The sequence below is a fragment of the Tasmannia lanceolata genome, unplaced genomic scaffold (genome assembly GCF_043159265.1).
Source record: "Tasmannia lanceolata isolate RefF3 unplaced genomic scaffold, GAP_Taslan_0.1 ptg000015l, whole genome shotgun sequence".
In the NCBI taxonomy this organism is placed as follows: domain Eukaryota; kingdom Viridiplantae; phylum Streptophyta; class Magnoliopsida; order Canellales; family Winteraceae; genus Tasmannia; species Tasmannia lanceolata.
Window position 1 is genome coordinate 46,276,810 of NW_027518692.1, and position 15,104 is coordinate 46,291,913.

At 40.4% G+C, this 15,104-nt stretch overlaps 1 protein-coding gene across 1 annotated transcript; it reads left to right on the top strand.

Annotated features, from left to right (window-relative positions):
* Positions 1-11,293: 11,293 nt before the first annotated feature.
* Positions 11,294-13,979, top strand: LOC143846604 (hydroquinone glucosyltransferase-like). The gene is made up of 3 exons (XM_077355083.1): positions 11,294-11,915; positions 12,427-12,867; positions 13,429-13,979. The coding sequence occupies exons 1-3, from the start codon at positions 11,318-11,320 to the stop codon at positions 13,764-13,766; spliced, it is 1,377 nt and encodes a 458-aa protein (XP_077211198.1). The 5' UTR covers positions 11,294-11,317; the 3' UTR covers positions 13,767-13,979.
* The last annotated feature ends 1,125 nt before the right edge of the window (positions 13,980-15,104 follow it).

A 15,104-nucleotide genomic window follows, 5' to 3' on the forward strand; every position in this document is an offset into this window, starting at 1 on the left:
CCCATTGTATGATTCCTTTGAGTTGGTCTCTTTTTCTCATATCCTTGATCGGAACCTGATGGCCCTGCCCTTTTTGGGCGGATCCCGGAGGTTGAGCTACCGGTTCTCTGATGCTTCTGATGGGAATCGGCCGAGTTGCAAGATGCTGTCCGCTGCGAGAAATAAAGGGTTCTGTAAGGTGGCTTTGTTCAATGGAATAATGAAGAAGTTGAAGGTTTGGGGACAAAGGAGGAAGGATAAGCTAAAGAAGATGAAGACTTAATTTTCATGGATTTTGTAATCCTCTTTTATCATGGAGGCAATCGAGTCACTTCCATGGCTTGTGATCTCTTGATTTCATGGATCTTGTTGCCCTTTACCCCTTGCCTGTATGCTTAATTTCTAGAGAAATAGAGAAATAGTCATTGCTGAAGAAATAAGAGTCTCTCTTGTATCTAGTCTCCTAATGAGAGAGAGAGAGAGAGAGAGAGAGAGAGAGAGCTTGAACGTATGGAAAGGGAATTTAGGTTTGCTTGAACATTGGGTGCTGTAGAGTTTCGATCTTCCAGTTGTGAGTGTTTCATGTGTAATGATTTTAAGAAATTGGTTATTATCCTTTTTAATCTTTCTAAGAATCATGGTATTAATCGGTGATACGGGTATTCATGATATACTATAAGATTTGTTTTTTGAAGGGTGACTTGACCAATTAAAATTAGATCAGTTAAGAAGTTTGGAAACTAAATTGCAAAAATACTAATAATATGTTTTATTGGACGATATTCATCATATTGGATGAGATTATTCTATGGTCAATATTCCAAGCCTCATAATCTTGCATAGTTTCCTTCACAGTTTAATGGAATCTAGAAAGAAAATAGGAACAAAATAAGCCTCTCTAGAGTCCTCTTGAACCTCATTGGTTAAAGTTAAACTTCGATGGCTCCAGCATGGGAAATTCATGGCCGACAGGTTTTGGAGGGGTTCTTAGAGATGAAAACTGTGTCACCAAATGGGCATTCTCTGGACCAATTGGTAACAAGGATTCAAATGAGGCTGAAGTCAAAACAGCTGGCCATCGAGACAGTACTAACTTCCTTAACCAACTAAAAAGCTCATTAGATTGATGGAGGTAGAGATTTAGATCATATTATTGTGTGTGTGTGTGTGGGGGGGGGGGGGGGGGGGGGGGCGGGCGGGGAGACTCCCTTATTATTGTCAGATGGCTAGATGGAAGGTCTCCCCAGCCATGGAGATTTTCTCAATTTATGGGTGAGATCTTCGGCCGTGTGGTGGGTCACTCAGTTCATTACGGTACCAGCACGTCAGAAGATCTGCGAATGGAGAGGCGAACCGGCTAGCCCGAGCTGTAGTTTCGAGATCGGCAATAGAGATTTTCTATTTCCTCCCCCTTGATTTCTACTGTTATTGTAGAGTTTTTGTCTTCTTTGTACACTTTGATCCCATGACTGTCTCCGCGTTGTCTTCTCTTTTTATTTGAATTTTTTTATTTCAACAAAAAAAAAAAAATCCTCTTATTGTATGCATCATCCACATACAAATATAAAGCTTAATCAAATCCAACTACCTTATCTAGCACCTATCCAAGGATGAGATCTAGTGAGATCACATATGCTCCAACACGGACATTCTATGGGTAACATAGAGAACTAAAAAAATCAAGAGTTTATCTTTTGTTGGTGTAATGCTAAAATAAGGTTGATGGATGAAGGACCTAGGATCCTCGACAAAGACTTGGAGTGGCACAAATGGGGCCCAAAAAGTGTCTATAAGGACCGAGCCCAACACCCAACGTCACTAAAATAATGATAATTTCTGGTCGGGAAGTAATATATTCACCCTCCTTTCTTCCTTGGGCCAGCCCACCCTAGTGTATTTATGACTACCCATTAACACTAAAAGGGTAGAGCCTGGAAGAAAAGGATGCGAATATATCATTTCCCTTTCTCGTCTGTTGCTCTTTCACCTTCAATTCTCTTCCTCATAAGCCAACGCTAATTAATTCGCAACCTCCTTCAACCACCGTTGATCGATCAACGTAGCTTCCATAAAATCTCTCTCTCTCTCTCTCACACACACACACACACACTCACACTACGACCGAAAGCTCTAGAGAATCGACAAGCTTTGTGAAGTAGGTAAAGTAGTTGGGTCATATGCATTAAAATATGATAGGCATACGAAATGCCAAATGCTTGAAACATTTGTCCATGAAATGATTTTATATTTCCATCCCAGCCAAAAACAACGACAAAGCTCGACACAACACGTGGCATCTCAAGAAAGAGCCAAAATATGTGTTGGTGGGTGTGTCAGGGGCACAAATATATCCAAATGTGAAAAATAAAGAACTTCAACTATGCAACTTCAATACATTTGTAAGTAGGAGAGAAAAACAAAAATGAAAAAGATAAGACAAATATAAGAGCAAAAGAAAGCGACAGGTGAGAAATACATGGTGTCGGTATTATTCAGTAGTAACGGGGGTACAATAAAACTGCCTTAAAACCATTGAGGATGACCAGTCCATAACTGCACAGCTACCATGTCTAGAACTTAGAATTGTCTAACGGTCACTTTCTTTGAGTGGGAAGTGATATATTAGCCCCCTTTACTTCCCCGTACACCCTCCTCTAGTGTATTTATGAATTATGACTACTCTTTCTACACTACTACTACTAGGAGGTGGGAAGTGAAGAAAGGGTAACGAATATATCATTTCCCTTTTTGAATTCTAATTTTTGTGCAGAGATTAAAGAACAAAATAGGAAGGTTACAACTCAGAACAACTAATGGGTTGTTATCCTAGAATTAAAAGAAACACTAAATACCGAACCAAGAAAAGCAAAAGAGTTATTATATGAACAGAATAAAATATAGATATTCTCACTTAATCATCTGACCGTTCGCTGGTTTCTCTATTTTTAAAGGGAAGTGATATATTTGTCCCCTTTTCTTACTATGGACATCCCCTTCTATTTTATTTATTTATTTATTGTAACGAAGGGTGTCCCCACCCCCTTCCGGGGTAGGACTATTTCCCTACGGATGTGTGCAATCACCCGGAAACCACGTGCATCGGGTAAGCAAGAGGGGATTCGAACGCTCTGGGGAGCAAACCTCCCCACTGACTACTCTTTGACACTAGAGGGGGGCTGTCCCAATTGAGAAAAAGGGGCAAATATATCATTTCCATTTTTTAAATGGCAGAATCTCTACCAAAACAGGCAAATGCTCGTACGGGTACCACAAAAACACCTCCAAATCTGCCATACAAATCTTGAAATCAAGAACAGGCCGAATCCCAGATGAAGAAACAAGAGGAGAAAGAAAGTGGCAAGGTTTTTGGTCCTTGGGACTGTGGGAGCCCTTTGTATGATTCCTTTGAGTTGGTCTCTGTTTCTCATATTCTCGACCGGAATCTGATGGCCTTGCCGTTTTCCGGCGGATCCGCGAGGTTTAGGAGCCTGTTTTCTGATGCTTCTGATGGGATTCCGGCGAGATGCAAGATGGGGTCTACCACAAAAAACAAAGGGTTCTTTATGGTAGATCTGTTCAATGGATTTGTGAAGAAGTTGAAGGTTGATAGACGGAGAAGGAAAGATAAGCTGAAGAAGAGATGAGGACTGATGTTCATGGATTTTGTAGTCCTCGTTTATCTTGGAGAAAATCGAATCACTAGTAAAGAAAATAATGAAATGTGTATGAATTTAAACATGGGTATGTTCTCTATATCTCTCTCTATTATTTTTCCATGAACACTACTATTGGAATTTTTTGTTTCACACCTTTTAACTGCCTTCGCCAATCAATCTCTTGATTTCGTGAATCTTGTTGTCTTCTTTATTGAGAAAACACAGACATTGATGAAGGAATGGGAGCATAACAAAGCATACTTAAATACTGCTTCAATGCATAACTTTTTTTTTTTCAGGTGAATTATTTGTTTTTCGAAAAATTTAACGTGGGTTATCTTCAATCCACTCTCTAGATTTCATGGATTTGGGGGTATTAATATATGGATGAACAAAGTAACGAAATTGAAAGGGAAATGATAAATGCGCCCTTTCTCATCACTTTGAGCACCAGCGGCATTATACGTGGCAATCAGGTCACTTCATTCCTTCAGATGTGAAGTACACCAACACCTTTAATTTGCAGTCCTAGATACAGTCATAGATACGCTCCAGCTGGGTGTCCCAAGTAATGAAAAGGGGTGCATTTATCATTTCCCAATTGAAATTGGGACAACAAAATACTAGAATTGCCAACGGGGGACACACTTTTGAAAAATTGTTAAAGAGAGTTGATAACCCCTTTTGAGAGTTTGACAACCCCATTTAGAGGGTTGACAACCCCCATTTCGTCGCTCTCTAACAATTTTTCAAAAGTGCGTCCCCTGTTGGCAATTCACGTATTTTGATGTCCCCCATCGGCAATTTTTCCATTGTATTATTAGTACCAACCATGCTTCTTTCCACTGTCTATCTTTAAGGGGCGGCCCGGTGCATGAGGCTCCCGACATTGCGGGTTCTGGGGAGGGTTCGATGTGCACAGCCTCCGCTGCTTTGCAAAGAGGCTGTTTCCGTGAGTTGAACCCGTGACCATTAGGTCACATTAATGGAGCAACATTGCCGTTGAGCCAAGGCTTGCCCACTGTCGTTCATCTTTATTCTAGGAAAATGTTTTTTAGGAAAACTTTTTCACCCAGGGGCAAGTTTGGCTAACATGATTTTTTTTTTAAATCATTAATCGGTATACTCCAAGTGGAGATGAGGGTGACATGGCAAAAAATTAGAAAAAAATCCCAAAAAATTGCTCTCCGGAGACACTAGTTTCCAACAGTGCCTGTTTGTCAAGCTTTCTTCCCTCCCCCCAAATGGATTTTGCAAGTCTTATTCCCCGCCACCCTCCAGTAGAGGGAAAGTCATGTGCTGGGTACCACCTTTTCTACCGACACATAACATGGGTGAGAGTGTGAGACCCACCAATGTACACATCATATTTTTGTGGCGTGGAGCCCACCTTTTTACACTTTAGAGTTTGATAGGGTAGGGCCCACCATCTCTATGCATTTTACACTTTAGAGTTTGATAGGGTAGGGCCCACCATCTCTATGCATCCCGACTCACATGGTAGGGCACCATTTTACACCTTATGGATAGCTAGAGTGTGGCCCACCATTTTACAGTTTCATGTTTTGATGGGGTGGGTCCCACCATCTTACACCTCATGTTTTGATGGCATGGCCCTACCATCTTCATCCAAAGCTGTAGGGAATTTAACCGGGCAGAAGACACTCCTAAAAGCTAGCCCTTAGATGGAGGGTGCCATTCCCTTATAACTCATCCACATCCACTCGTTTTTTTCAATGTGAGATGATTTGCTTTTGCGTGGAACCCCACCACTCTCTCCTCCTCCACGTGGAAGAAATGTGGACAATCTTGCCTCTCCATGGGGCGGCAATGTGGGAACCACGAGATACTACACTGGGGTTTTTGAGATCTTCCCCGAGGCATATTTCAGCCCTCAGCCATGAGCTCTCAAACCATTTGTAGGGAATTTAACGGGATAGGACTCACGCCTAAAAGCTAGCAGTTAGCTGAAGGGTGTCCATTCCCCCATCAACTCGTTCTTTCTAGATGATTTGCTTTTGCGTGGAACCCCGAAAAAAACCTTGCATGATATGCCCACAATTTTACACCTTATTTTTTATGAGGTAGGGACTGCCATTTTACACCCTAGGATTTGAGAAATGATAAGAACCCTAACTCGAATTCTGGAGTAAACAGATACTCTCGGGGAACATTGAGGGAGCATTAAAGAAGCCGAGGAACTCATGAGGAGGAAATACATACCAGATAACAACAATAAGAGCAAAAAGAAATAAATCACAATCAACCATAAGAAAATCTTCACAGTGGGACTACATGCGGACACGAACAAGGCATCACAAAATATACTATTTAGAACAAAAGTAGGACAATGTTACCTCACAACAGTAAAAGCCATCGAAAAACCCAAATCTACAAGTATGAGGAAAAACCCATAAAATCCTCCAACACAATGCTTGCCTTCCAAAAAGAAAACCCAAAGAGGAAGAATACAACTTTGCTTTTGCTTCACCACAGAAGCACTCCAAAAGCCTCAAGAGAAAACCCCTCTCTTTGGCCTTTTCACCTCAAGTGGGACCCACAAAACAAGAAAACAAAAGAACCATGATTTTGCATCACTAGTTCAACAGTCAGGAAAAAAAACAGAGATGGCAGCCTTGAACATGATCAACGGTCGCGAACAGAGGGAGGTGTTCGATCGTCTTCCTGCTTGGAGCTGATAGGGTTTGAGCCCTTGATGAACCATCCTAAAGCAAATAAGGAGACACCAGCGAGAATCGCAGCTCCCCAAGCCTTGGAATACGATTTGCTGAACCGACGGATCGCGAATTGCCATTGCTCTCCAAGGGTTGCAGCGTCTGGAATCTCCGTTTCCCTCGGGTTCGGGAATTTGGGCTTCTTCCCCTCAAAAGGGCTGTCACTACCAATTTTGCTATTAACAACCCTAGAAGAAGAAGGAGGAGGAGGAGATACTTTTTCTTCCGAGTTGTGCTTTTGCAGTTTTTCCATGTTCCTCTCTCTCTCTCTCTCTCTCTCTCTCACGTAGAGTCCGAAGAAGAGAACATAGAGAAAGAGTTTATCTCAGTTATGAAATGACTAAAACATCTTTTTATGTTATCCATTTTTTTCGTTCCAGCTGTGTCACTCTAACTCGGACGCGTCATATTGCATATTGGCATGCAAACCTGAGTCATAGTATCAGACACGTCAAATATTTTCACTAGCTAGATCAACTGTGTAAAATGGGCCGTGTGTCAAAGTCAAAATGTCAGGATGACGTCCTTTTTAACAAACACGCCAGGTATCAGTGATGTTCGTGCCACGTAGTACGTACAGCCACGTTCCCTTTTTTATCGTAAAATTTTTTTAAAAAAAAAGGTGCGCAGAGAAAAAATTTTATTGGCAATATTTCCACGTAAAATTTTTATTGAAAATATTTTCTTATAAAAAATTGTAATTACAAATAATTTCATAGAGGATAAAATCTTTAGTGATTTGTAAACTCATTTTCAATGGAAATCATGTACCCAAAATTGAAAATTTTATCCTATGGTCAGAATTGTGGATTTTATCCTAGTATTTGATTGAGATTTTGTGACCCCTTTAAATTTAATGTTGTAAGCATGGTTTTAAATTTCGACTTCGGATTTCGGTGGGGACTGAAACCGAAATTTCCCGAAATTTGATATTTCGCGAAATACCAAATTTCGGCTCAAAATTTAGAGAAAATTGCATTTAAAAAAAAAATCTTACAAAATTTCGGTCCCAAATCTCGAAGCTTAATACTAAAGTTCGGATTTCGGTGGGGTCCGAAATAGGTACTGAAACCGAAATTTAAAACCTTGGTTGTAAGTACTATTTTGATGTTTGTTAAGATTTTTTTTTCTTTTACTAGGAATATAGTGAGGCTTCATCTCTTTCGATGCAGTAAAACAACATATACACCCATTTTACTACTTTAAAATGCATTACAAGAAAAGTGACATTTACCGATAATAGGCAATTGATATCCCCATCATAAGGACTAGCCCAAATAAAGTTCTCATTTATAGAGAATCAACTCAACTCAACAAAGCCTTTGTCCCAGACTAGTTGGTGTCGGCTAAATGAATCCTTTAGAAAAATTTCATGAAGAAAGGAATCTACCCGGCTCTAATCATGGCACTAGTTAGGCTCATCTACATGGACCATTTTCTTTCATTCTATCATATCCAAGGTCATGTTCTCTGTTATGTTCCTAGCCCTCAAGTCTTTCCTCATTGTTTCTACCCAAGTTGTTTTCAGTCTGCCGCTATTTCTTTTTACTCCATCAAGTTCTCATTTATAGGATTTTAAAGTGTTTAAAACACAAAGGGTCCATTTGGATACAAGGATTTTATAATTAATTCAAGATTGTAAAATCCAAATCCTAGATTTTACAAGGTAAAAATTAGCTTTTATAAGCTAAAACCTAGATTTTATGGTCCTGAAAATTATACAATCCATGTTTTAGCTTATAAAATCTAGGTTTTAGCTTATAAAATCAAAGGTTTAGAATCTTAGATTATAATTAGTTGCATCAATATGGACCAAGTGGAAAAATTCTAGAATAGTTGTCTCATAGGAGACAAAGTATGGAGCAAATTGCCACATTAATTCTCATGAGAATAATTTACATTAAGTATTTTTCTAAAAATAATTTAGTTATTATCCAATAAGTAGGTCTAATCTAATTAAGGTGGTGGCTAACACTAGGAGACAACCAATCCTATATCCTGTCTATTCTAACGGGATAAGAGAATCCAAAAAGTTAATCTATGGGGTCTCTGATCTAGCAAGAGAAAACTTGTGTATCAAGTAAAAGGATATACTTTCCTTTTCCTAGTATTGTTTAGTTGCCATTTATTTATTTATTGAAATGGGTGTTTAGTTGCCATTTATTATTCACATGATGTTCATTCTCTGTTATAAATCTCCCAAATGCAACCTATTTTCACTCAATTGACTTTTTTTGTCAGATCAAGAGTAGAGAAATGACAATATGTGTTTGGGGAGTTATAAATCGACTCCCCTATATCTTAAATCGACGCCCTATGTGTCTCTCTCTCTCTCATCTTTTTCTCTCTCTAAGCCAGAGGAGAGAGAAAGACACATAGGGGCCGATTTAAGATGTTTGGGAGTCGATTTATCACTGCCATATTGTGTTTTCCTGTCGATTTAAGATAATTGGGAGTCGATTTATCACGGCCCTATTGTTTTTTCCTTTTCTCTCCTGTACTACCTGCATCAACCAAATGGGACCCTTGAAAGGGAAAAAAGAAGAGTGGCAAAGACAAAAAGACATTGGTTTGATGAGTTAGGGAGAGAGAGATTACATCGATAGATTTTTTCCCGTGCATCAACCAAATGGGACCCTTTATCACACACGAAAAAAGGATATCTTGAACCTATCCTATTAAATTTGTACATTTAGGAAGGGCGCTGATATCCCCCCTCCCTCTTGACGGCTGGTTAACGTTTTCCCACCACTTGACCTCTCTCTCTCTCTCTTCACACACACAACACGAATAGTTGGTGGGCCCAACAAAAACTGTTGGTGGAATGGTGGGCCCATCTTTGAACAACGTAGGCCCCACCCATAGGATAATCCAAACCGTCCATTTGATGGGCCATAAACGTAAATAGGTTGCGTCCCAAAATATTATTTCCATAGGCTGATCCTAGCCCTCCGATCTAAATAGAAACTATATCTTATGCAACCTCTATAGCTTGTAGGGTTGTGATCATCCTACGGAAATGATTTTTGGGGCACAACCTATTTACATTGTGGCCCATCAAATGGACGGCTTGGATCATCCTATGGTGTGGACGGTACACTTCATTTTCAAAAATATGGGTGGGGCCTAAATTGGTACGAACCACACGATAGGATGATCCAAACCATGGACGGCTTGGATCATCCTATGTTGTGGACGGTACGCTTCAATTTGAAAAGTATCGGTGGGGCCTACGATTGGGCTTTAATGTTAGTGTACGACCAACTCCATAGGATTATCCAAACCATGGACGGCTTTGATCATCCTATGTTGTGGACGGGCCTTAATGTTACTGTACGACCACAGGATGATCCAAACCATTCATTTGATGGGCCAACCCTTTTGGGGGCACAACCCATTTACGTTATGGCCCATCAAATGGACGGCTCAGATCATCCTATGGTCTTGACGGTACACTTCATTTTCAAAAATATGTGTGGGGCCTAAATTAGGCCTTAATGTTACTGTACGAACCACACCATAGGATGATCCAAACCATGGACGGCTTGGATCATCCTATGTTGTGGACAGTACACTTCAATTTGAAAAAATATCGGTGGGGCCTACGATTGGGCCTTAATGTTACTGTACGACCAGCTCCATAGGATTACCCAAACCATGAACGGCTTGGATCGTCCTATGTTGTGGACGGGCCTTAATGTTACCTTACGACCAACTCCATAGAATGATCCAAACCATTCATTTGATGGGCCACAATGTAAATAGGTTGTGCCCCAAAAATCATTTCCATAGAATGATCACAACCCTACAATCTATAGAGGTTGCATAAGATGTAGTTTCTATTTAGATCGGAGGGCTAGGATCAGCCTATGGAAATGATATTTTGGGACGCAACCTATTTACGTTTATGGCCCATCAAATGGACGGTTTGGATTATCTATGGTGTGGTATGGGTGGGGCCTGCGTTGCTCAAAGATGGGCCCACGATTCCACCAACGGTTTCTGTTGGGCCCACCAGCTGTTCTTGTTTTGTGTGTGGAGAGAGAGAGAGAGAGAGAGAGAGAGAGAGAGAGAGAGAGGTCAAATGGTGAGAAAGTGACATATACATTAAATCCTAATGTTCAACGTTAGCCAGCCATCAAGGGGGGAAATATCAGCGCCCTAAATTTATGGTGATATCCGTCTAAATTAACCACAATCATATTGTTTACCTCAATCCAAACAGGAACAGAGGCATCACCTGAAATCGGCCCTTGGGTGCGAATTATCCTACAATGGGTGCGAATTATCATCTCCCTAAAAACGGGGAGTGACATATCCAACCATTTTCATTACTTGGACACCTAGCTGCAGTGTATCTATGACTGCAAAGAGGCTGTTTTACTTCAAATGGGAAGGATTCAACCGATTTGATTGCCACGTACTGTCCCAAGTAATGAAAAGAGGCCAATATCTCACTTCCCTAAAAAAATACCTAAAGTACCCACTAACATCAGTCTCAACCTTACTGTTCCTCAGAATTAAAGGGGTAGCATCTGAACAATCCTAAATTTTAATAGCCCATCTTGTCGGCCACTGTTCGATTGGCTAAGATCATCCAATAGCCATGATTTTGAGGTTAATCACTGAATCTTTGGTCCTCATCACTATACACAAGTGCCACACTGCAAGGTGTACAGTTTGATTCATTCTGGTCAGGTTCATCCAGTAGTTTCCAGAGTCTATCCGCACATTATATAAGGTATCTCAGTGTCAGTGAGTAACTCCTCCACGACCCAATTTTAGTACTGCAAATAAATGGGACAGCGTACATAGCCTAGCATGTGACAACGGAGCATCATCCAAATAAGGAAATTTCTTCCACTACAAAGAACAAGTGAAGAAATATACAGGCCTTATATAAACCCACTCACAACACAAAAACCAGAAAGCCAAACTAGGCAAACCATGGAAGAGATCCAACTCCCTCATATAGCGATTCTACCCAGTCCTGGAATGGGTCACCTCATTCCACTAGCCGAGTTAGCTCGGCAACTCGTCCTCCATCACAACTTCTCTGTCACATTCATCAACCTCTCCATGGATACCCATTCCCAAGCCCAAGATCACATCTTAAGCTCCCTTCCCAAAACTGTAAATACAGTGTCTCTTCCTCCAGTTTCCTCACATGACTTTCCCAATAGCATAGTAGCCCACATTTCCCTTACCATCACCCGCTCACTTTCTTCTCTCTCCAACCTTTTACAGTCCTTAAAATCGACTACCCGTCTCGTAGCCCTTGTAGTAGATCTCTTCGGCACCGAAACTTTCGATCTTGCCAGAGAAATTAAGGTTCCGCCATTTATCTTCTTCACTGCAAGTTCCATGGCGTTATGTCACATTCTTAATTTGCCAAAGCTCGACGTGAGAGATCTTCCTCAGCTTTTGAAATTTCCTGGCTGCATACCGATTCATACAAACGATTTACCGGACGCCATTAAACACCCACAAGGGGAGGATTATAAGTGGACTATACGCCACGGAAAACGCTACAAAGAAGCAACGGGTATTGTGAAACAACCAATTACTCCAAAAGCTTAAGTTGTTAAGAATTTGTGTTATTTGAGAAATTATATGGCGCCAGACCGCAAGTCACGTGAAGGTGGTACTTCAAAAGTACCACCCTTGATATTTGATCCAACAACAGAATCTTAAAAAGTGGGCTACTGTTTGGATCAAATATCAAGTGTTATCAAGTGTGGTACCGTTTTGACGGTACTTGACGGTCGGGAACCATATAAAAACTCGTGTTGTTTAATATTTATACTTCAACACACACTCATGTGTGACCCTTCGTTTTGGGATCTCAATACACATTTAATTTTTAATAGGGGGATGATTTTTTCGCCCTGTACACGCGGTAAATTGTGGGCAGACTTAAAATTAACTCTTTTTTATGTCAAATCATGTTAAAAGGATGGTGCAATAGTTCTCGCATCATACCATGTGAACAAACCAATTACTCCAAAAGCTTAAGCTGTTAGAGATGTGTTATTTAACAATTTATACTTCAACAGGTATTTTGATAAATAGCTTCCTTGAGTTGGAACCGGAGACAATAAAGGCTTTGAAGGAAGAACTGGACAATCCCACGATATACCCGGTTGGACCGGTGATACGGACCGGATCGACTGGTTGGGATAATGAATCAGAAGGTTTGAAATGGTTAAACGAGCAGCCACGGGATTCAGTACTTTTCATCTCGTTTGGGAGTGGTGGGACCCTCTCGTTAGAGCAATTGAATGAATTGGCTTTGGGATTGGAGATGAGCGAGCAAAGGTTCTTGTGGGTGGTGAGAAGCCCAGGAAAAGTGAAGAACGCAATGTTCTTGACTGCACAAAGCGTTGAAGACCCTTTCGAATATTTGCCAAAGGGGTTCTTAGATAGGACTAAGGGATTAGGCCTTGTGGTATCTTCATGGGCTCCTCAATTACAAGTGCTTAGCCATAACTCCACAGGTTGCAGCCCTGCTCAGCCATAACTCCAAAAGCTGTTAGAGTTGGTGTTATTTAATCATTTATCCTAGTAAAAAAAACTCCTCTAAGGAAAACGTGCTGCATTTTAAACATATTAAACTCATATTTTTTGTCAAACTTTCCAACTTTACCCCAATATATTTTGTAAAGGGATTTGCTAAGGAACACCCCAAAAGGCATTTCGACCGGCTGTTGCATGAGAGAGCAGCGACCTCAGATGAATTAAATGAATGACACAAAATCAGAACCTATGTGTCTGCCCTCTCAAGCAACAAACGGTCGGCAAAATGCCAGCTGCGATGGTCCCTGGCAAATCCCTTTTGTAAGAGACAAAATTTTAACCATATATTTTGCTCCTGTTTTTTTTTTTTTTTTGGGACTATTTTTTGATCCAATACCGTGTTAAACTCGAATTTTTCCAGTCCCACTTTTTTTGCCTAATCATGTTTTGCCAACTATGGCCGTGAGGCGAATAACTATATACCATGTGAAGCAACCAATTGTTCCAAGGTGTAAGCTCTTAATCATTTATACTTCTAACAGGTGGTTTCCTCTCTCATTGTGGCTGGAACTCCACCATCGAGAGCATCACACACGGGGTGCCATTGATAGCGTGGCCGCTCTACGCGGAGCAGAAGATGAATGCAGTGATGCTAGTGGAGGACATGAAGGTGGCAAAAAGGCCTAGAGCTAGCGAAACAGGAGTCGTGGGGAGGGAGGAGATTGCGCGACTCGTGAAGGGTCTCATAGAAGGAGAAGAAGGGAAGGAGTTGAGGAAGAAGGTGCAATCGTTTGGAAAATCCGCCGCTCGGGCTCTAGCTGAAGGTGGGTCTTCATACAAGTCTCTCTCTGAGGTGGTCTGCCAATGGAAGAGCCTTTAGGCTTGATATAAGCATGCTTTCTTAGAGGAGATTTCATATGGTGTGTAGCTTTATTTTTAAGAAAGTATTGTTGTGTGTGTAGGAGTTTTCATAATGTGCAATTTCTTTATAGATTGGAGGCGCAATTGAATTCCTCTATAGATCGGAGAGTTAGGATTCTCCTATGGAAATGCTTTTTGGGACATAATGAATGTACGGTTTGGATCATCCTCGGGAGTGGGCCGTATAGAATTTTTCGAAAAAATATTGAACTATGTACGGCCATAAACCATATAAAAACTCTTCATAGACATGTCGGTTCCAGAATAATCTGGTCTTTCCGTTGAGCATCTGGATATTTTATTTCGAGTAATAATGATTTTCTCGGAGTCTATGTTTGTTTGCTTTGGAATTTTGGATGAAGAAAACTTGGCTCTAGATCGGTCCGGAGGAACTTTCCTCCAACCCCTTGCTAATCCCCTTGGTATTAGCAAGGGGTGTGGAGATATCAATTTCTTCGAAAAATAAAAAGTAAACATGGAATTGATATCTCTACACCCCTTGCTATTTGAGGGGTTGAAGGAAGTTAATCCACACCAGTCTGGACTTTGGAGCCAAGTTTAGTTCCTGTTTGCATTGCTAGAAAACATTTATTGAGGATTTTTTTTTATTAGGATAGTTTCCAGCGCTTTGTAAACGTTTCTAAGTTTTTATTTTCCAAAATTAAAAATTTTCCATATTTTCAAGGAAATTTAGAAACCTGGTAAAGTTTGGATTTTATTTTTCATAGAATATATTTTTGGGAAAATGACCAAATAGAATAGGTTTCTACTGACTATGACATTTGAAGAGGGGTGTTTTGTAAATCACCAATCAAGAGTGCATATGACTAAAATGCCCTTGATTCTCTCTCTCTCTCTCTCTCTCTCTCTCTCTCTCTCTCTCTCTCTCTCTCTCTCCCTATCAAATCACCTTTTTGAAATGATTACATTTAGAATACAAATCCCAAAACTCACATTTTTCTCTCTTCTTCTTCTTCCTCCCACCTACGTACGTATGAAAAACTCAAAAACCTCCATTTTTGAAACCCAAAAACCTCCATTGTTAGATGCCAAAAGCTCAATTCTATTGCTGAAAACCTCATTTTTAGATGTCAAAGCCTCCCTAACCCTTCATTGCATTGGAAAACGCCTCCATTTACAACAACTATTGTAAAAAAATGTTATTAGATTCCGAAATCGCAAAAATCTTCAGTAGAAACTATCATTCCATTGCACAAAGCCTCCATTCAATGGAAATGTGTGTATTTCTAGCCCTCTCCCTTCTCTTTCAATTATAAGGCATGTTTATAAACTTGAA

What these genes read in the sequence shown, in the direction of transcription:
- LOC143846604 (XM_077355083.1), top strand. Translation starts at nt 11,318, where the DNA reads ATGGAAGAGATCCAACTCCCTCATATAGCGATTCTACCCAGTCCTGGA. An exon ending in ACGCTACAAAGAAGCAACGG is followed by an intron (nt 11,916 to 12,426) that starts GTATTGTGAAAC and finishes ATACTTCAACAG; the next exon opens with GTATTTTGATAAATAGCTTC. An exon ending in GCTTAGCCATAACTCCACAG is followed by an intron (nt 12,868 to 13,428) that starts GTTGCAGCCCTG and finishes TACTTCTAACAG; the next exon opens with GTGGTTTCCTCTCTCATTGT.